At 33.2% G+C, this 24,452-nt stretch overlaps 1 protein-coding gene across 1 annotated transcript; it reads left to right on the top strand.

The window, feature by feature from the left end:
• The first annotated feature begins 2,884 nt into the window (after nucleotides 1-2,884).
• LOC132753135 (cytidine deaminase-like) lies at nucleotides 2,885-23,442 on the top strand. Its single transcript, XM_060743578.1, has 5 exons — nucleotides 2,885-3,054; nucleotides 6,881-6,997; nucleotides 18,283-18,394; nucleotides 19,519-19,576; nucleotides 20,955-23,442. The coding sequence occupies exons 1-5, from the start codon at nucleotides 3,045-3,047 to the stop codon at nucleotides 21,084-21,086; spliced, it is 429 nt and encodes a 142-aa protein (XP_060599561.1). The 5' UTR covers nucleotides 2,885-3,044; the 3' UTR covers nucleotides 21,087-23,442.
• Nucleotides 23,443-24,452: the final 1,010 nt, after the last annotated feature.

Genomic DNA, 24,452 nt, shown 5'->3' with positions numbered 1-24,452 from the left:
AAAATAACATGTTATTCCATCATGTTCAAATTTTTATCAAACGATCAAGAAGGTTTCAAAATGTTTAAATCCTAGTTCCTAAAGAGTGCTCTTAATTGTTGTCCTTATTTACTATATTCATACCAAGGATAAAACGGACGGGCGGGAACTTCGACACACGGCTTCTTCTACTCTTTTCATTTGTTTTCTCTATTGTCTTTTTTTCTTCTTTCAAAATCATGTTTAGTCACTGTTTTTTAGCATCATATTAATTATTTCCAGACATTTTTCTTTGATTGCTTATAAATACTATTATCAATATCAATACTATAACGAGACTCACGCACATCTTTTTACCTTTATTGAGACTAATTGGGAAGGGCCAACCCTCTAATGTTGTTAAAACTTGTGGCCCGACCCTTTTGCTTTATAATTAAAAACTGCATCATACATGTAAATTCTTGAAAATAACTTTGTATTGCATGTGAAATTGTATCTATATTGTACATAAAGAAAAGCAATAAAATATGATTAAACTAAATTTAAATGTTGCAAAGAATGCCAAAAACCAAAAGCTTCTGATGCAGAAGTGCAAAAATAATCAATTTTCCTCACAATTCTTATGCAATTCAAATGTTATCTTTTCACAATTGACCATGACAGCTCAAAGTCTGTTTTTGTAGCTCAGTTAGGCGCCTTTAAAAAGTTAGGATTGAAAACGTATTTATAGATGCTGTGCCTTCTAATATAATAAACATTCAGGGTCATTTTTCAATGTTAAATTATGAACCGGGGTCATTTTTAAACGTTAAATTATGAACCGGGGTCATTTCTCAACACCTTCAACAGGTGGTTCAAAATTCAACAGGTGGTTCAAAATTCAACGTTGAGAATTGACCCTGTGACCGTTGAAAATTGACCCCAGGGTCATTTCTCAACAGGGTCAAAATTTAATGTTACACTGGCACCAAACAAATCAAGAATAAAAATATCTTGGTTTAATGCAGGAATCTTTTGTCGACCTACAATAACACGGTATGCAGGCTGATTTAATGATGAACTGGAATCTTCTGTCGATTTGCATTAACACGGTATGCAAGTTGATTTAATGATGATCTGGAATCGTTTTTCGGCCTGCACTTACACGGTATAGAGGCTGAATTTTTGGTAAACTAGAATATTTTGTCGGCTATGCGGGTTGATTTTATTACGAACCAGAATCTTCTGTCGACCTGTATTAACACAGTACACTGCACTGTGGTAAACTGCAATGTTTTGTCGGCTTCCAATAACACTCTATGCAGGTTGATTTAATGATGAGCTGGAATCATCTGTCGACCTGCAATAACACGGTATGCAGGCTGATTTTATATTGGAATCTTCTGTCGACCTGCAATAATACGGTATGCAGGTTGATGTTATGGTAAACTGGAATTTTTGTCGGCCTACAATAACACGGTGTGCAGGTTGGTGCAATGATGATCTGTAATCTTTTGTCGACCTGCACTTACACGGTATGCAGGATGAATTTTTGGTTAACTAGAATGTTTTGTCGGCCTGCAATAACACGGTATACAGGCTGAATTTTTGGTAAACTTGAATCTTTTGTCGGCCGGCAAGAACACAGTTTGCAGGCTGATTTTATGATGAACTGGAATCTTTTGTCAGCCTACTATAACACGGTATTCAGGTTGTTTGATGGTAAACTGGAATCTTTTATCGGCGTGCAATAACACTGTATGCAGGCTGATTTTATGATGAACTGGAATCTTTTGTAGGCCTGCCATAAAACGGTATGCAGACTGATTTATGATGGACTGTAATCATTTGCCGGTCTACAATAACACGGTATACAGGCTGATTTTATTACGAACCGGAATCTTTTGTCGGCCTGCAACAGCACGGTATGCAGGCTGATTTTATTATGACCTGGTATCTTTTAATCGGCCTACAATAACACGGTATGCAGGCTGATTTTATTATGATCTGGTATCTTTTTATCGGCCTACAATAACACGGTATGCAGGCTGATTTTATTATGATCTGGTATCTTTTTATCGGCCTACAATAACACGGTATGCAGGCTGATTTTATTATGATCTGGCCTACAATAACACGGTATACAGGCTGATTTTATTATGATCTGGCCTACAATAACACGGTATGCAGGCGGATTTTATTACTATAACTGGAATCTTTTGTAGGCCTACAGTAACTCGGTATCCAAAATTGGCGCGACAATAATCTAAGAATAAACAACCAATCAAAAAACAGTTCAACAAAGTCACTCGAAATAATTAGTTATTTTAGCAATAGCACGTTATGCATATTGTTTTAATGATGAACTAGATCTTGTGTTCGCCAACAATAACATAGTTTCCAGATTTTAAAGCAAATAGTAGTAACCGCACAAAACCAGAAGCAAAGTGCATTAAATTTCTTTAATAAATCATGAATATCAAATAAGAAGAAGTAGTAAATCCACTGCTCTTCAGCTAAGTATAATTTGTTTCCTTTCAAGTGGCCTTTCTTTCTTTCTTTCTACCTATCCTAGTAGCAAGATTGTGTACTTGTATGGTAAATATGAAATATTTGCTAGATTGAGATGTGATTTGAAATGTACAATAAAAGATAATCGACATGTTGTTTGAGAAGTTTTGTTAGTGTATATCTGCCGCGTCATGACCAAACCAACATAATGGGTTTGCGACCAGCATGGATCCAGACCAGCCTGCGCATCCGCGCAGTCTGATCAGGATCCATGCTGTTCGCTTAACAACCCTTTTACAAGTAGATAAAGTCATATCGAACAGCATGGATCCTGATCAGACTGCGCGGATGCGCAACTGGTCGCAAACACACTATGTTGGTTTTGTCATGACGCGGCTCATGTATCTGCATACAGTTCTATATAGTGTACACTGTTAAATATACAACAAACAAGTTCGTACCAGCTGTAAACAGACAGATTAGAGTTATGTCAACATTGATGCAATATTGACAAATACGTAAACGAAACTATTTCAAGCATAAAAGGAGAAAGTGGTAGAACAGTGGAATATAGCATGGAACAAGGTAAATGTTTATTGATATCTCAGAAAAAATCTTAAATTCCATGTAGAGGATATAAATATATAAACCATTATTCTAAATCTATAAAGTTGAATATATATTTTTTTTAATTGGAAACATATTTTCTTTGTGCAAACACTTTTCTTATCGCGCAATTTGTATCATCGTATAAATGCATGTATGTATCTCGCAATAGCATGATGAAATGAGAAATTCAACATAGTATAATAATTTTAATAATTTCATTAAAAAAGTTAAAATAAGGGCACACTGAATATTTCAAAATTATGTAATGAACATATTTCAAACAAGGCAAGTTGACAGAAGTGATTGAAAATTGTTCGAAATCAATTAATTATTGTATTTAAGAACCACGTTTTATTGAAATTACAAGTATATATTCGGTCCTTTTTTAAATAAGAAACTTAATCTCTTTATCTATTAGAGGGTGCGTGTGTAATTGTAATTATAATACATGTATATGTATATTGTACATGATATTGTCTGTCCTTGTATTTATTTGTATTATTGGTTTGCATAAATTAAACTTGTACTAGTTGTGACTGTGAATATTTTACTCAGTTTTAATTAATTCGAAATAAATTATCAAGTCACGAATTTATATAAAATATTAACACTGTCTGGTCAGGATCCATGCTGTTCGCTATCAGTTTCTCTACTTGTTATAGGGTTTGTAAGCGAACAGCATGGATCCTGATCAGATAAGGGGAGCGGTGGCCTAATGGTTAAGGTGTCTGCCTCTCAACCCAGAGATCATGGGTTCGAGCCCTACTCGGGTCACGACCATGTTTCTCCATAAGACACCAGTACTGGTTGGTTCCAGGAAGCGGAATCGAAAGTGATTAATATAAGTTGCAAGAACTTGTTTCGCAATCGAGCTTAAAATAAATATGTTTAAATTCTGATCAGACTGCGCGGATGCGCATGCTGGTCTGGATCCATGCTGGTCGCAAACCCATTATGTTGGTTTTGTCGTGACGCGGCTCATTTCATTTAAGGGTTATGTATACTGGTGCCTCATATGGCAGTGTTACCCATCAATAAGGTATTCGGCATGCACAATCTCAAGTGCCTCCTACACTTTAAGCAGCTACCAGGAGTTTTACTTCTACTTTCTTACACCATCAATATGTTCCGTATACCCTGAGAAATATTATTATTTTATTCAAGTGAAGAGTAAAATTAATTATTTCTTCTGTCTACTTTTAAGTTTTCATACATTTTACGACAACTTTCTTTGTTAGACAACCGTTGAAATATTTGATAATGACATAGAGGATATCCCCATCTACAGATTAGGCAATGTATAGGCATACTGAAAAATAAAAGTATCAATCGTCTTGATTTTAACCGGATTTGTATAATCTGCAACGTTTAAATATGTTGATAAATGTCCAAGGTTGAGTTTGGTTCCAACTTTTTATTGAGACCACATTTCATATAGCTGTCAACACTGTGTAATGTTTGCGAAAGATAAGTGTCCACAGACTGGGTAAAGTACATAATTCGATTATCTAACCGATGTTTTATTTGGTTGAATCAATATCGTTTTCTTTTGAGATAACGGGCTGTACTGATACAATTATATTGCAATATTTAAACAGCGCCGGATATAGAGCTCAGTGTGTCCAAATAGTAGGTTAGTTTCCCTTATTAGACGGCGCGTGCAGTAGATATGCATTTGTTCATATAGCAATGGGGACAAATTTAGACTTGATTTTGTGCATTTTTTCTTGGTTTAACAAAATCACATTATTTTCAAATTTTCTAATAAAAACAGCTTTCTGATGTACAACATGACACAGAGCTTTAAGGGATTAAAATAAACGTTTAACTGAAGTGATAGTGCCATGTTTGAATATCATATTCTTTTTATAACTATCTAATTTTATCTATACCTAATAAATAAGTGCCAATGAGCCAGTCTATGTCGTTCTAGTCTAATGATGGGTACCAAATTCGGGCAGGGAACAAGAGGTATCATTAAAATACGCAACGGAGATTTTATTGGCGATATGGACACATTGGAAATATTTTTTGCAAAACAGGCAAAACGTGTTCGACATGTAATTCATTAAAATAATTAACATTTAAGTTATAAAACAGATTAACTGATTGAAAAAAGTACGTTTATTTTAAAATGTATCACAAATATTTGCAATAGGTTATTTTGAAGGATTCTATGACTGACGATTGTTCTCTTTCACTTTGATTTCATTACTACATTTAGTCACGGATTTATATTACAAATATAAATCCGTGATTTAGTGGTCCTTTACCTAGATTCTAGCCGAATATGCAATCTTTAGTTAAATCAAGTAGTTTAATCTTTTATAAATAAGAAAACAAAACGTATACATCAATTTAATTCATAAGTATTATTTGATATTACAGACATATTTTTGCTATTTGTAAATTAAGAGACAGTTCGTCCTCAAATTCATTCGAACGAACATTATGCAATTCGCACCAATATTTAAATGGACATATTCTCGGCACATATTGTCTTGAATTCATTTTAAGTTTACCAATCATTTCAATTATTACAATTTATTTTGCTTCGACCAGACGTTTCAATCATTGTCGCAACAGACAAACATTTCAGACTTTCAGACACATAACAAGAACATGGAGAAAAAAAATGATTAGTGCTTCGGATATTCAACTGTAAGAGAGAACGATTTTCTATTCAGATTTTGTACATTACCTGTGAATGTTCATATTATTTGGCGGCGTCTTTGATATGCAGCATCAACATTTAACTTGTTAAGTATATGTGTAACGTGTATCGAGCTGTTGCATGCTTATTTATCTATTATTACAAAATAGAATCACAATATTCTTAAATGCAAATATATATTTTTTCTTGGAATACTTATCCGAGTTGATTAAAAATATTCAAATTAAATTTTTCTTGTGGTATCTTAACCTTTTGATTAGATATCAACTTAATAAAAACTCTAGACATAATAAAATGCAAAAATAACAATCTTCAACTAATTATTAAATTATCCGAAACAACAATTATCAAGAAACAACTAAACAATATACTTTTAAACAAAAATTAATATTCCTAAATTTAACACAAATTTATTTCTCACTTAAATATTTCAATACAAAAATCCTTTATCTCAAATTAACTACACTTTAAAAAAATCTATCCTTTAAAATAGTATTTCCTAAATAAACTATCTCACCTCAATTATTTGTCCAAGAGGTTTTACGTACGCAATAAAGTATTTTTAGCACCAGATATCTAAGATACAATATCACCTATATCCAACTCTTACAAGGACAACAGGCAGACTAACTATTAAACTCATAAAATATTTCCTGAAGAAGCAAAGATATTTTAGCACCAGATATCTAAGATGCCTGGGTACTAGTAAATATATAATTACAACTTCGATCTTAACGGTCCGGAGCCAAACCAAAACAAACTAAAATATACATATATGTCTTAAAATAATTAATGCCCAAGGAATTTTACAGAAATCATAAAACGTCCTTATTACCAGATATCTGAGATTTCTTGAGGAAGTTGCCACGATATGCAAGGATATTTAAAGTCATAAAAATGAACATAAATGATTTTTGATGCAACTCTAGTCATCCAAAATTCCGTATACATGTCTAAAACTCAAACTGTTAAAGTAAAAAATCTAAACGCAGTGACTGCATCTCGGTTCCCTGTAAGATGAATTATAGTATATAAAAATAAACTTATACAGGAAATTACATGCATGAGCTTGCAGCCCTTTGATTTGCGTTGTATTTGAAATAGACCATTTGTCATTTGTAAATGCAGAACAAGTAAAATCTTTGGTGAAGGCAAGTCACGAAGCGAAGAACAACTCTTATTCTCCTTACAGCAAATTCCGTGTTGGTGCTGCACTGCTCTGTCAAGATGGCACGGTAATTAAAGGTACGTCTTCATACATGTATATATGTTACTTATTTCATTGTCTTGCATAAGGTATAATCTTAACGTTTTTAATCAAATACAATGTAGTTATTGAAAACAACGTTGTTTGCTAAAATCACATATAACATGGTTACCGAAAATAAATTCAATACAATAAATAGTGATGGCGTGAATATGGAAGCACTGGAGGGCCCTTTTGACTTCTGACTTAATGACTTTTGACTTGGGAGTTGGGAGTTTTGACTTTTAACTCTAGACTTATTACTTCTTAGTTGTGAAATTAATTAATTAAACCACACTTTAAGAAAGCACGTGAGTAATGAGCGAAGATGGCTGTGTTGTGCCAAAATATGAAATTTGTGTTTGCTTGTTGTTTTCTGTGCACTCTGTTGAAGATAACAGCTGGTGTGGTGCCAGCTTACCTGCCTTTGTCGTCTCCGAATGTTGATAAAGCATCACTCATTGAAGAATATTTCAAACAAGGTTTTAAATACAGTGAAATTCTTGGAGTTTTGCTACTTAAGCATGGTATTTTGTTGTCACTGTGTCAGCTGAAAAGAATCTTGAAGAAGTTGAACCTGAAACGTCGAAGTGTACATTTGTAATCGCAGTTGAAAAACGTTGTTCGTGTAATTGGCACGGAAATGCATTATAGTGGACAGTCAGTCGGTTATCGGACATATGGCGCCGACTGAAAGTGAATCATAATATGGATGTTAGCCATAAAGATGTTATGGACATAATGAAGGCAATAGATACAAATGGTGTTGAAATGAGAAAAGCACATCGACTTAAAAGACGTTTCTATTGTGCAAAAGGGCCAAACAATATTTGGCATTTAGATGGTTATGATAAGTTAAAACCATTCGGATTTTGTATACACGGAGCGGTAGATGGTTTTAGCAGGAAAATTATCTGGTTAGAAGTTTCTGACACTAACAACGATCCAAAACTGATTGCGATATATTATTTGGAGTTCTTTCGGAATGAAGCAACCGACCACTTTGCTGGTAGTCGCAGAGTTATTGTTGGAAGAAGCACTTCTAACCAGCGCATTGAAAGATGGTGGGGTACGCTACTTCAACAAGGAATACAGTGGTGGATTAACTTTTTTTAAGGATTTGCGCGATTCTGGTCGTTTCACTGACCAGAAACATAGTGAAAATTTGAAATTTTGTTTTATGAACATAATACAAACACACCTGGATAGAATTGCTCAACAGTGGAATGTCCATGAAATTAGACCTCAGCACAATTCCAACGCACATTACGGAAAACCTGACATTATGTATTTTTACCTGAAACGTTTGGCGCGCTTGATTATGGTACGGTGGTTGACAAACGTGATGTGACCTGTTGTAAAGACATGTATTCAGTTCCAAAGAGAAAGTTTGACGAATTCAGCGAATTGGCTTATCTGTTAAAGCCCGACCTCCAAATGCCAGTAGATGCCGATTCAGCATTGAATTTGTTCCTGGAGTTGAATGATTTAGTGGCAAACTCGTATGAAGACTGAAGTCTTTTTAAGCCATAAAGTTGTTTTGTGAGAGAACAAATGATCAACACGATCCATCATTATCATCATCATCTACATCATCATGATTATCATTATAAGTATGTTGACTGCAATGATGATTGTCATGATGCTGCTCCTCATGATGAAGGTCGACTTTATAATTTAAATAATTATGTTGTTGATGATAAGCAGAAGTTGATTTCGATGATAATGATTATAATCATGACGATGATGATAACTATATTAAGGATGATGATCGTGATGATGTTGTAAACTATAGTATAATATATTTTATAGTTCATAATGTAAGTGGCATATGTTTATTCTTATGTTTGACAGTCAACTATAACAAACGAATATGTCACGAAAGTCAAATGTTATTATCCCCCGCCGAATATTTCGAGTATTTGAGTTATCAACTTGAAACTTCATAAGTGGATAGACCTCATTGAGGAGGAGTGCAGTGCACAAGAATGATAACTCTACCTTGCATGATTTTTGAGTTATTGCCCTTTGTTATTTTTCAAAATTGATTTTTGTCCAGAGCATAACTCCAAAAGCCTATGAGATATTAACATGAAACTTCATAGGTGCATAGATCTCACTCAGGAGGTGTGCAGTGCACAAGAATGATAACTCTACCTTTCATAATTTTTGAGTTATTGCCCTTTGTTATTTTTCATACCTAATTTTTCACCTGAGTGGAGCATAACTCAAAAAGTGTTTGAAATATCAACAGGAAATGTCATAGGTGGATAGATCTTATTGAGGAGGAATGTTGTGCGCAAGAATGATAACTCTTCCCTATACAATTTTTGAGTTATTGCCCTTTGTTTTTTTCATGCTATTTTGTCCAGAGCTTATCTGAAAAAGTATTTGAGGTATCAACTTGAAACTTCATAGGTGGATGGATCTCATTGAGGAGGAGTGCAGTGCACAAGAATGATAACTCTACCCTGCATAATTTTTGAGTTATTGCCCTTTGTTATTTTTCATTCTATTTTGTCCAGACTTTATCTCAAAAAGTATTTGAGGTATCAACTTGAAACTTCATAGGTGGATGGATCTCATTGAGGAGGAGTGCAGTGCACAAGAATGATAACTATACCTTTCATAATTTTTGAGTTATTGCCCTTTGTTATTTTTCACACCTAATTTTTCACCTGAGTTGAGCATAACTCAAAAAGTGTTTGAGATATCAACATGAAATGTCATAGGTGGATAGATCTTATTGAGGAGGAATGTTGTGCGCAAGAATGATAACTCTTCCCTATACAATTTTTGAGTTATTGCCCTTTGTTGTTTTTTCATGCTATTTTGTCCAGAGCTTATCTGAAAAAGTATTTGAGGTATCAACTTGAAACTTCAAAGATGGATGGATCTCATTGAGGAGGAGTGCAGTGCTTAAGAATGATAACTCTACCCTGCATTATTTTTGAGTTATTGCCCTTTGTTATTTTTCAAAATTAATTTTTGTCCAGAGCATAACTCAAAAAGCCTTTGAGATATTAAAATGAAACTTCATAGGTGCATAGATCTCACTCAGTAGGTGTGCACTGCACAAGAATGATAACTCTACCTTTTATAATTGTTGTGTTATTGCCCTTTGTTCTTTTTCATACTTAATTTTTCAATTCAATTTTTTTCTCAAAAAGTATTTGAGGTATCAACTTGAAACTTCATAGGTGGATAGATTTTACTGAGGAGGGATGCAGCACACAAGAATGATAACCTACCCTGCATTATTTTTCAGTAATTGCCCTTTGTTATTTTCAGCCATCAGTATTCACATAGGTTTCAAATCTGTAATCACTATAGCCATCAGTTTTCATTACCAAAAGACCTCTTAAAATGGAATTATTCCGCTCTACTACATATACATTCTTCCAATGAGCAAACACATTCGGCGGGGGATGGCCATGTTGATATGGCTCTTGTTTCTACGTTCAAATACATCATGGCTCACAAAGGTCTGTTTGTAACCGTTAACGTTTCAGTCAAGAAAAACTACGGACCTGTGACAAGTGTAGACCGAATTAGTCTGTACAGGTGTGCAGACTTACTAGGGCCTATATACTTAACTTTCAGTTAATTAGAATGTGGCTATTAAAATAAATTCACTGCCTCACGTTCATCTTTGTAGACCAAACGCCCTAGTACGAAACTTGCACAGGATATCTAGCCAGTACTACCGTTTTCTTCCTAGTAATCGCCTAGGGCGCTTAGAAAATTGTGAAAGGTGGGCGCTTATTAGGAGTCAGGTCTTACAAAAGTATACAACGAGTCACAGCTATGCAAATTCTGTTGATATCTCGTATTTGAAGTGGTCCCGTTTACTGACAAATCACTACAATGGGTTTGAAATGTGAATATTCACAGTCTTTTCTTGTACAGTGAAATTTTCTAGGCCCGCGGACATGCATAAAAATTTAAAATGTCGATTGTGGTCAGTTGATTTTTTTTTCTTTTAAGACAATTTATCCTGGGCGCTTAACCACTTACAAATGGAAAAGAAGGGATGGGCGCTTATAGAAGCATTGGCTCTTATTAGGGCGAATAGGTAGTTATAGGTAGTAAGGTCAGCTTCAAGAATTTCCAGGATGACGCATTTGTAAAGCTAAGGACGTTTTAAACGATATTTCAATGACACTTCTTGCTCAATGGTCTGACTTATGACTTCGTATTTCTGACTAGAGACTTCCTATTTGTGACTTTTGACTGCTTATTTGTGACTTCCTACTTGTGACTTTTGACTTCCTACTTGTGAGTAGTGACTTCAAACACTTGTGGTCTTGACTTTTTACGTATCGACCTCTATTATAAATGCATGGAATTAATATATGGTTTGGGGATTGGCAAAGGAACAGATATTCACCCGCCATGAAGCTGTACGTGTATCATAAAATGCAACTAAAAATATAATTCGAGGGCTTGGTGCAAAACAGTTGTATCTCCTTCTTTATCTAGTTTAAGTTACAACCGTTTCGCAATAAGCCCTCAAAATGGATTAAACAACTAGATTTTTTCTAGCCCTAGTATAAAGCGCCCGTGTAGGGCAAGGTCATGCAGCAAAACTATGATTTTTTGTTCTTATTCCACCAGTCCTATTTTACTCTAGCAAATTTAAGATTGACATAGAACAGCTTTGGATACGAGACACCAGCACACGGAAGGTGGTTCTTTTTGTTATATTTTCCTTTAGATGACAACAATATCATTCTCAGCAAAGCTTCTACTTAAGGTGACAACAGACACTTTCCGTGGTACTCACATAAATGTCATTTAAACCAAGTTATTTTTGTAATAATTGTTATTCATTTAATCTTTGTGCATTAAATGTCGTTGATCATCATAAAAAATAACATATTTGAAAAAAATGCCTTTGTAAATGATTGATTTTGACTGGAACATACGATACGTAGATTATAAGTGCCGATTTCAATGTGTCAAGTATTTCTTTGTTCATTTCACAATATTTTTTGTATTTGTATTCCAATTATGTTTACATTTGTACAGCTAATATTCATAAGATGAAATAAATATTTAAAAAAAATTGTAATGTGTAATATATTGATAAAGTGTTTTTTTATCAACTAGGTAGTCCTTCATGCTGCCTAGCCTTTTTATAAACGAGTAAAAGAATTTTAATAAGTCAGTGGTTCAGTATAAAAAATCACAGATATATTGTCCACTGGTCTGATGCATATATTATACATACAGAAATGTCACATGACAAATGGGTCGAAGCTGGAACTCTAACAATGGGTATGCAGGTTAATGACCAGTATGACGTGGCCATTGCAAATATGAATCTTAGTTGTTATACTATTTACAATTGAAAAAGACCACAGTAAGAAACATTGCATAAAAAAGTTTTTCTAACCTTTAACATTCTTAACTCCATGTTTATTCCTTAAATGTCCTCTAATACCCAATACAGAATTGTATGACTTATCACACTGATCACATACATAAGTTTTTCTTTTATCCTCTTTAGATTTTACACTTATCTTATCCTCATCATCAGAATTTTCATATTCACTAGCTGTAAATTCACCAAGAAAAAAATCTAAATCAATATCCTCAAAGAGAACAAAATCCGATTTTCCATATGCCATATTGCAGTGTATCAGTATGTATAAATTTCATATATGAACATTGCATCTTAAATGTTATCTTTTTATGAAAAATTTGAGTTATAATTTATAATTAAAACTGTCATTCAATAGCATATTTTAAAAGGGCATTATTGTGTGAAGTAAGAAAACAATCTATTCAAAAATGAAGATTAAAGCTAAATAAGAACATAATTACAAATATATGTGAAAAATATGTTTAAACATCAAAGATTATCAAAGGCCATGTTGAAAACAAACATGAATAAAACAAAGGTCAGACATTTTATTAAACCAAAAATTATTACATGTTATAAACATGTTTATAGCAGCTGTACACTTTAATTACATAAATAATAAGTCCCAATACAAAATAATTTCTATGTTTATTGACACATTTGACATAATTATATTCTTTAATTAATATAAACCATGTAATTAAAGCTATAATTGAAATTTAATGATTAAGTTATTTCTGAACGTATTTTAATTACAAAACGTAAATTTTCTATCATAATTAAATATGGTAAATTACTTTTCTGTATCTGTTTCATATTTATTAATATTAATATTTTAAAATTGATCCAATGAAAAAAGTATTTAAGAAACCAACAACCTTTTTTTCCTACTATTTTGATTGCCCACCTCCCAAAATCACCGGAAAATTTATGCACGGAATATATCCGATCAACCCGGCATGTACCGTGATTACGGCGTTTAAACACGGCGCTTATCGATCGATCGATTCCAAATGGACACCAACATTGGCACTGATAAGAAAGCGCGAGTAACATATCCCGTTATAGTACATCCCAGATTTTGAATAAAAATCCTAAAATTTTAAATCGTCATATCAAAGTCATTTTTTATTTTTTTGTCATCAAACTTTTGGAAAATAACCATACTTATATTATCTGGGGAACCGTGTCTCAATTTTTTTATATCTTTTCTCAAAAGAATATTACGTAACGTCAAACATTTTATGCGACTTTTTTCACCATACATATTACGTATAAAAGATAATTAAGTCGCTGATTGAGCAAACAAAAATCCCTGACACGGTTCCCTCCATAAATGAATTTCCCTTCATGTGCTTTAAACCGCATGTTAATTGCTTGATTATTAAAAAACTTATGCCGATTCAAAGTTAGTCCGACCTGCATCAAACGAAGTGTCATAAATCGGCTGTTCTCTCTCGGACCCATACGTTTCACGCTAAATTATTGCATAATACACAAATATCGCACCAGGAAGGATCACAAGTTGCGGTTACATACTCTAACAACATTTTATGACCCAGTGACATCTGACCAATTAAAAAGCTGCTGATTAATATCAGTTTATAGCCGAAATTTCTTCAATTCCTAACGTGATTTACTGTCCGTCTGGTATCTGTCGCACATGTCACGTGACTATCGGTAAAATTTGAGGCACTCAGTGGGGGCAAATGGAACGCATTTGCGCACCGCTAGCGGGGTATTTAATTGTTTCCTATTTGAAGTTTATTATTATAATCATCAGCATTATTATTGTATTATACCAGTGTCACTCTGCCTGTGTATTCGTGTATGAAATTCCGTTAAAATATAAAATAAAATAACAAAAAACTGAGCTTCTGACAGTCTTTTAAAGTCCATGGTAGATGTACAAATAAGAACGGGATAGTATAAATTTTTTCCACCAAATTGATAATGCTTCACATATTTTAATAGAAATAAAAGGTATTACTCGATCATTATTATGTGGCCTTCTTGACTTCTATTATCATGAATATCATCTATGCACGGCATAGAGATCCAGTTTCTACCGGGATAGACAATAAATTTCATACTTTGCCCCAGATTTATTAGTACTGTGTCGGATTTACTGACGAACAATTTATTTTCACTGAGAATTTATTTTAATATCTTTTTTTATTCATAGAGAAATATTCATCCTTAGACAAAATAAAATGGTTTAGAAAAAGTTGTCAGGGACACCTTACCACAAGTCATATAAGCGTTTACATAAAAAATGTCGTCTGTTGTTGTTTTACTTGACATTGTTAGAAAACGAGGTTGAATGTAAAGTAAGCCCTTGAATCCGTACAAAAGTCTATCAACTCAATGTAATATATATCAGATTAACGGGACAGACCAATTATTTTCACACATTAATAAATTATGGATATTTTAGCAACTACATTTTTAATCAACCCCGTGGTCGTGCGATTTGTCGCTATGCTTAATTATTTATGTTTCATACATTATGTTACGTACATTGGCCGACAATTTCTTAATTTATAAAAAAGGCTAAATGTTGAGATATTCATAAAAGATGTACGGTAGATGAACGATACATGTATTACGAGAAGTATGGACCTGTAATTCACGGATATATGGAACTACCGATTTCCCTCATTGATGCCTCAACAGGGGGCGGAGCGTTATCGATAATCGACAGGTTACGCGAATAGCAGATACAAATAGTATAGGTACCGTTTTAAATCGTTTAAAAACACATTTTTTGGACTAACTGCTTCCAAAATTAAATCACGAATATGTTCAGAAAAGGTTGATAAATCTATTTAGCAAAAAATCTCATTTTAGGTATTTTCAGTGATAATTGACTCCGTTGTCACCTTAAGCTCACGCGAATTAAAAACTACAATAAGAGCGCCATGCGCAGCACACTCGACTATTCTTAGTTCTTGGTAGTAAAATGAAAACCATCTTAGTCGACAAGGCAGTCAATTTTAACAAAATGCTTGACAAAGTTATCTACCCATGTCTAGGGGTTGGGGTCATGCATGGTGGTTAACAAATCTGCAAAATTTCAAAGCGATATCTTAAGGGACTTAAAACATAATTGATGTGGTGTGAAAAATTGAACAGAATATTAAACTAACGCCGACGCCCGGATGAGGTGAAAGCTCTCCTTATTCTTCGAATAGTCGAGCTATAAATTACAGGATGTAAAATCAAGGACGATTAACACAATTGTGTTCTAAAAGCACAACATGACAATATCTTTTTAAAAATGTTAGTATTTATTATAATATTGATTTAAAAAAGAACTTTTATTTAACAATAAACAATTGAAGTAGAAAAAGAATCAGTATTTATTATAATATTGATTTAAAAAAGAACTTTTATTTAGCAATAGACAATTGAAGTAGAAAAAATCAGTGTTCAATTTCTTGGAGCAGCGAACTAGTAGTTGGGGACTGTTTTTCTTCTTTGCCGTTCTATTTTTAATGTTGTCTATGACTTCCTTTATACGTTGTTTCCTATGTATCACAGTATGTCCTGTAAATTACAAAAAAGATAAAATTTCGAAAGGTGCTTCATTTTGTGCTTCATTTTATCAACATTGCTTACCTGGTGTTTTAATAATATCATTTAATCACTGTTGCACAAGAGATAGTAGATCTATTTTGTGATTTTGTGTACTTCATTCAAACATTCTCAATTAATTGAAGTTTCCTAATTACACTTTTCTAATACTAACCATTAACGACACAAAGTATACGGTCATGAGATAATAAGATTACACATTGTTAAGTTGTTTTAATAAAACATAGCAACTATATTCCGCTACTAATCTTTATTACAAATGGCATATTCTTATTAAGGGGAGGTAATTATGGGAGAACAGGATACATATCGGTAAATAAAACAAAATCAAGTCGATGACCTAAAAGAATTGAAGATGGGAAGGTAGCGGGCACTACAAACCAACATATTTTTTGATTTGGCCTAAGCACAATTAAAAACTGAATCACTTTAGTTTAGAAGGACTAACTTTATCAAAGTTAATTCTTCTTTCAAGTAAGCTTAAATTCAATGAATCTATGAAGCGAAAAGCACAGTATTACGGAATACCGTTAGGGCCATCGTGGTTGTACGTTATATTCCAGAGGGCGACAATGTGATAGTGCGACAACACGATGGTGATAGTACGATGACGACAACGCGATAACACGAGGACGACAATGCTATAGACTATCACATTATTGTCATCGTACTATCGCATTGTCGCCATCGCATTATCGCACTGTCGCATTGTCGTACTGTCGTCATCGCATTGTCGCCATTGCATTGTCGCGTTGTCATCATCGCACTATCGTACTATCGTCACTGTACTCTCGTACTATCGCCATCGCGTTGTCGCACTATCACATTGTTGCCCTCTGGATTATTACGTTCAACCACGATGGCCCTAACGGTATTCTGTACAGTATTACTGATAGCAAAGGTTTTTTTTATTATTTTGATTTCTGACAAGGTCAAGCTGATCAACTAGCTAGCTGAACCAAAGTGTTTTTGAGCCACTTATGGCCTCCTGCGTCTAGTTCTGGCTTTCAAATATAATATGCCGTTTTTTTCATCTGAAGAGGCATTTTGTTCCCGTAATGTACAGTAAACTATAAATATGAGAACGTCGAATGTGTTTGACCAACGTACCCGAATCCATGCAGTGATAAATCTAATTCTCATATACATGGAGAGGACCAGATGAATAACCTTGATGAATAAAATTGGTGTGTAATTGTATTTTAGGCATAATCAGTCATTTAAAGAAGAGTGTTTCTTTGGTTTTTTTAGTTTTGTGAATGGTGTTAATACACTAAACGAAATCGATCATTCCGACAACCTTTTCTATGTACATGTATATATAGTGGTCAGAATAATTATGTATATATATACTTATTTAGAATAATTACAAGGATTCTTGTATATACACTTATCATATAGTATCATCATTTTATATCAGTAAATGCATTTTGTAATAATTCAATCTGAACAAGAAGCCAATAACTGATTTGGCATTTTTTTTTTGAAAACTCGAGCTTATCTGCAAGTTTAAATCTTAGTACTTAGTACTTATACGTTTCATTAAGTATAGATTGTTTGATTGATGGAAGTTAGACTCGGTTCCCCCGTGAGGCTTGAAAGAAGTCACTTTTCTCACATTGAGTGAAAGTGTTAATTTCTTATGCATCTAGATCTCAGTGAACAAAAATACACAGACCGTCCAAATTGTATTGCCCGATTAGTGATGGGTATGTATAACATCGCTAAATTACATTATTTAAGAAGAATATTCATGCAAACTATAAAAACTTACATCATCTGACAAATCGCTGTCCGCCATGTTGCATATCCTGGCTTAAAATGAGCGGCAATGCATTATCACAAATTACAAGTCACAACTTAGAAGTCACAAGTCATAACTCCCAAATCAATAGTCAAAAAAAGTCATTAAGTCAGAAGTCAAAAGGGCCCTCCAGTGCTTCCATACGTGAACGCCATGGTTTAAAGTCAACAATTATTTGTGAGTTAGGAGAGAAGACACGACATATTCAATGTTTAATTGTGAGCGAAAATGAAAGTAAACAATATCTAGAGGGTTCTGCCGTTCTTGTGCACAAATAGAGAAAATTAATTCGGTGTATTTTTTCGTTAGTTTCGGGCACACAAGTTTAAACACTCTGACATTGATCCTTAAAGATTCTGTCGTTTTATAATGACATTTAAACTCTCTGACTGGTTTAAGTAGCAAATTGATTTAACCATCTAACATTTTACATAGATCTCTTTTGACAAGTAGACACACTTTCATTGCACAGTTTTTTGTTTGTTTGAGAATATGTGTTTTGTCATTATTTTCAGGATGTAATGTTGAGAATGCTTCTTATGGTTTGAGCATTTGTGCAGAAAGAACCGCTCTAGTGAAGGCTATATCTGACGGTCATAAACAATTTAAGGCAATTGCCATAGCCAGGTAATCAAATAAATGAGCCGCGTCATGACAAAACCAAGATAGTGCGTTTGCGAACAGCATGGATGCAGACCAGCCTGCGCCTCCGCGCAGTCTGATCAGGATCCATGCTGTCCGCTATCAGTTTCTCTACTTGTTATAGGGTTTGTAAGCGTACAGCATGGATCCTGATCAGACTGCGCGGAGGCGCAGGCTGGTCTGGATCCATGCTGGTCGCAAACTCCATGCTGGTCGCAAAATTTTCTTACATATAAGATTTATTGAAAAAATAACGGTGAAGTAAAAAAAAACTTCCTGTCATAAAACTATGCATATCTTGAGGCGATTACCACATAATGTGTAAGTGCAACAGGGGACATGCAGGCACTTCAATTACATAACTTACTACTGGTAAATAAGAAGAAGCCCCTTCAATAGGATAATGATTATGGCGCACTTCCCGCATGTGCAGCTTTTTCAGGGGCAATTTATAGCCATCCTGCCCTCTGGAAAATTCTTTAAAAGCCTCCAGTTTTCCATAAAAATTCAGTTTGCTTAAGTTTTTTCCTCTCCTTTAACATAAATTACATGTTATTTACCAAAAAACTTTAGGAGAGAGCCGTTCCTCTAATCTGTAAAAAAAGCCCTGATTGTGCAGCCTCATTCATATCAGTGAAAGTTCAAAAGAAATGTTAGTATTTAAGGCATGTCTGAAATTTATCAGAGAAATGTAGAATGCATCAGTACCCTCCATTTTATAAGTAGATTTTTACAAAGGTCAACTAGAATTTTAAACCCTAGTTATGCACTTTCCAAAGTTTGAAATGTGGCGATTTTTTTAATGTGCGCCTAAATTGCATCTGAAGTCAACACTTAAAATACATATTTCAATTTTTGCCAACCCCCCGTTAGGAGCAGGGTATTTTGGTTATTTCAAACTTAAGCACCCCGACCGAAAAAAATCTAGATCGTGTCTGTAATTTGAATTCATGTTATTCAAAGGGTAAGATATGGCTTAATACAACATTAAGAGGTTCATTAAAAAGTTGCTTGATTATTTTTTCCAAGTGATATGATCTCCATAAGCTAGCTAGTCACTTTAAGACTTATTAACAAGGACTTGATATTTTATATCATTTATGTTACAGTGATATGTCAAGCTCTATGATAGCACCATGTGGGGCATGTCGCCAGTTCCTGGTAGAGGTATGTCTGACTTTGTTCATCAGGATATGTTTCATACATCGTATATACGTATACGTTCCTGGTTCCATTAGTTTGTTTGTTTGGGTTTTACGTCACACCGACACATTATAGGTCATTTGGCGACGTTCCAGCTTTACTGGTGGAGGAAGACCTCAGGTGTCCCTCCGTGCATTATTTTAGGCAACAACGGGCGCCTGAGTAGAACCACCGGCGTTCCGTAAGCTAGCTGGATAGCTTCCTCACATGAAAGAATCCAAAGTCCCTGTCAGGATTCGAACCTTCAGCGGTGAGGGGCAAGTGGTTTGAAGTCAACGGCCACGGACGCCCCATTACAGTTTTTCTTAACCAGCACTTTTACATTGTTATATACACAAATGTATTATAATAGAACTTAAAATCACTAATATTTCAATTAATAATCTGAAGTTTACTTAATAGCTTTCTTAATTTTTAACGTCATCATATCGTCACTTCATTTCGTTCATTTACAAATATCACCAGTAATATATATGCTTATACAATGGTTGAATACAACGCAGTGTATCTAAAATATCTAAACTTGCATAAATCATACAGTGTATTCTTTTATTGTTGTTGTTGTTTTTCCCGGTCGTTCCAAAATTGCTTGTGAAAAGCTACATTTACATTTTCGTGATGAGAAAATTAAATGCTAGCCACTTATTGAAATGAATTTTGATTTTCTAGTAAGTGAAAACACGATACTGTTTTTATGCTATACCTTATGAAATATAACTAATAAGGTTTCAGCTTTGCCCTTCCGAAAATTTTTAACATCCCTTTTGTAAGAAAAAGCATCAAAAAGTCATTATTTTAATTTTAGTATCTATATACGTAATAAGAGAGGTATAATTATTATTCAAGTATACTGTATATATGAAGTTGAAAAAAACCTCCGCCCATAAAGAAAGGTATCATGAATAAGTTTTGTTTTTCTTTTCAGACAGTTCTTGTATTTGGAACGGCCTTCCTGATTATATTAAGTCTGCTACATCTGTTAACCATTTTAAAACCTTATACTTGAGGTTTTATCACGCATTGATGTATACAAATTGATAATCTCCTGTATGTTGTTACATTTATGTATTTTAATAGTTTGAATATGTTAAATTTATATTGTTCCTTGTTGAGGGCCTCATGGAAGATTGATATGTTTATTCAAATGAGTTCTCTCGTTAAATAAAGTCTTTATTATCATTATTACTATTATTATTATTATTATTATTATTATTACGGATTTTCTTTTTGTGTCTATATTATTGTGATATTTACGCTGGGTCGTAATTGTTCAAGAGTAAAACATCATGTTTGTTCAGACTATTTCACAGACAGTGTTGAATGTGTTTGTTCTATTTTACAGTTTGGTGTGGACTGGGACGTGTATATGACAAAACCAGACCATTCATATAAAAACATGAAGACTGGTGATCTTTTACCTCTTTGTTTTGTACCGGACAGTCTCGACGAGGAAAGAATCAGTCATTCTGCATAAATTAGAAAACAGATAGACAATCACCAGAGAGACAATTTTCAAAATTTTAATGTTTGAAGTAGATGGTGGTAGTATAAATGTCACCTAAAATGTAAAACTTCATACTATGTATTTGTATACATTGCTTGCAATGTATACAGAGTTATAAGCTATATCTCAGAAAAGATACAGGTTTAATGCATTACCGAACAACATCCACTCCCGGATAAAATCCGCTATAGAAACTAGTTCTTCATTCTGCAGTAGCGTTACATTCCGACTACACATCATTAAAATAATGTTTGCAAAGTTGTTTAAATGCTTTGAAATTTCCAAATCGTTCATTTTCATGAAATAATAGACTCTACATTCCTTTTAAGAAAACAAAAAATAACAGTTCATTGATAAAATCGTAGTTTATACCTACGCGTAAAACTTCGCATATACGCATGCGCTTGCTAGCATGAATGAATACATCGTGAATATAGTAAGGCAATCGCAACTACTCGGCCCTTTCCGTCAGTCTTCGGATAATAAGGTCGTCAGAATTATATAATTATATAAATGGGTCGAAACATCTCAGATAGATATTTAATCAAATAAAATTCCCGATTTACATTTATGCAATAAAATTGCCCTAAAATGTTTTACAAAATGAGTATGGAGCTCCGTAACAAAATCTACCAGCGTATACCGGAAAATGTTTTTTTTTTGTTCTTTTTTTTCTAAAAAAACTGGCAATTATCGTGGCTTCGAAAAATAGAAATTCCGTAAGCTATTCTTTTGAATACCTTTTTTTACACATGATTTTCCTTTCACTTTTATATGCCTTAGATTTTTGAAAAGAAATATCTTTCGAAATTCAGTTAAAAAAAAGATTCGGCCGCTCGATCGTTCGACCCATAACAATTCGTCGAACTTGGGATATTGACGATTAAGCCAGAGCATGGAGCTAAATATAAACATATGTGTCCAGATTCGACGATAAGAAATAATCATTTGAAACTAACTGTAAATCAGTGTAAGCATTAAGAAATAAATACATTAAATTTATGTTCAGAAAATAGGAATTATTTTAATCTTCTTATATTAATGGGTGTATGGAATTGCCGAAAAACACCAAAAAAATACCGAAAAACACTTAAAATACAAAAAAAATATTTAGGCTGTGATTAAATTCAGCAATATAAACAATTTTTGATGAAATGGGTTCAATAACATCAGTTTTAAATCGATGATATATCATAAAATACGCTGATGAATGTATTCGCTGAGCCTGCGTCGCACATAGAAAAGCCGGAAAACACATGTCACAGGCAAAAAAAAATGCTAATTTCCATTTTATTCACCAGAGAAATTGTTTTTCACAATTCCGATCAATAAATTTATCAGTTGTCAGCATTATATCAAAAAGAACACACTGTAAAAATGTTTTTGGAAACACAACGGATAATCTTAGAATATATGGATAAGCCGAAAAACACTTTTCACGGCGATACAATTGGTATAATTCTAACAAAATTAGTTTTATCTACTTTTTTCTATCCTTTAAATGATTAATATTTACTTTCCTTTTGCAACCAGTGTAAATTAGAGAATGATTCTATTCTCTGTTTAATGCGATATGAAAGTGTTTTCGGCAAAGTAACAGTCTAGCTTCAAAAAACATGGAAAAAAAAAAAAAAAAAAAAAAATTAAAAAAAAAACAACATTTTTTACGGGCGTTAAAATAGATAGTCGTAGTTAAAACAAGAGCCGCTATTTTTTTCAACCTTTTAAATGAATAGATGTACTATAATTTGGTAATTAAGTCTTGTAGGATGATTCAATTTATTGACTTTGTATAGAGTTCAAGCCAGATCATGTATTTTATAATATTAGATAGCATTACTGGAAACTCAATATGACTGTTTCAATATTCTATACTGCAGTCCATTTAACGGGTGTTTCAAAAAATGATTTCTTTATTGCTCATCTATCAGCTTGCCTAGCAATACGCATATGGAACATCACATCTTCCTTGTCTCATAAATAACTTTGGAAGAAAAAAGCCTTGGTGCATGTGAGTCACTTGTTAGGGACATTGACCGTGGTCAGAAGATGACCCCTATTGTTTTCGAGGTCAGTAGGTTAAAATAAATATGGTCTTGATGACATTAATGGATTATATTATCAAGCAATGTATACTTCAGTACTTTCAGTGCTTTGATTTATACTTGTTACTTGTTTAACCCTTTCACTGCCATAGGGACGGCTTAAGAAGTCGGCGTATTTGCCATATGGACGGCTTTAGCCGTTTCTATAATAATCATAATAATAATAATAAATTAATAATAAAAATAAATATAAAGAAAATTATACCATCGACACTAATTATTATTAAAAACATATATAATTATTATAATACTAATAACAAATGATAATAATAATTATAATAATTAATAATATAGTTATTTCTTAGAAATAGGTGATCAATAAAACAATAACCCTCTGGCAGCGAAAGGGTTAAATTATCTTGTTATATATTTATTTATATTTCTTTTACAGCTGACTTTATAAAATCTATATAAATATAACTTTAATTATAGTAATGATAATAAGAATAAAGATAATAATAATTATAGTAATAATAACATCTTTATTTAAAGAAGGTAACACATATAGGTATATCATCGTAGAAAATAAGTAACATATATTAATTATAAATGTGGTCTTCTAAACAATATATAGAATTACAAACACAAAAAACATCATAAGACAATAGCAACTCTTCCATTAAGATTTTCTCCTAAAACTTTTTTTCGACAAACGCTCCTGTTGGATATAAAATTTCATTTATACAATATTTATTTACAAATATAACACAGATATATTAACAGATATACATGTATAATAAGTATTACAACATAATGACAGAGTTATGAAAATATGAAATTTTATTTGATTAGCAAGATACGTTTTTACATACTTATTTTTAAAAGATGTCAGAGAATTAGGATGGTATTCTATTCCAAATCGTTGCACCATTGTTACAAATCTTTTTTACCATAGTTTGTGCGGTGTTTAGGTATAACTATGTCATTATGTGATGCTGATCTTAAATAGTGAATTTTGCTAAAAAAGTCAAAATTTCAAATATATAAGATGGTGCTAGGTTATTATAAGCTTTATTAATAAGAATTCCAGTATGAAAAATGCATCGTCTATTGAATGACATCCCCCCAAGTTCTTTCAGCATATCTTGATTTCTTATCCGTGATGTTTTGTTTAAAATGATCCTTGCAGCTCTTACTTGTATTTACCTATTTTATTTACAGTTGCTCCAAACAGCATAGCAATAATCAAAATTCGACATTATATATGCATTAACCTATAGCTCTTCAGCGC

Source organism: Ruditapes philippinarum, unplaced genomic scaffold (assembly GCF_026571515.1).
Source record: "Ruditapes philippinarum isolate M1 unplaced genomic scaffold, ASM2657151v2 ctg1206_1_1_1_1, whole genome shotgun sequence".
NCBI lineage: Eukaryota > Metazoa > Mollusca > Bivalvia > Venerida > Veneridae > Ruditapes > Ruditapes philippinarum.
Note: the sequence above shows the minus strand (reverse complement) of the source record. Positions and strands in the feature narration are given on the sequence as shown.

Coding starts and splice junctions, on each gene's coding strand:
- LOC132753135 (XM_060743578.1), top strand. Junction 6,998..18,282: donor AGATGGCACGGTAATTAAAG/GTACGTCTTCAT, acceptor CATTATTTTCAG/GATGTAATGTTGAGAATGCT. Junction 18,395..19,518: donor AAGGCAATTGCCATAGCCAG/GTAATCAAATAA, acceptor TTTATGTTACAG/TGATATGTCAAGCTCTATGA.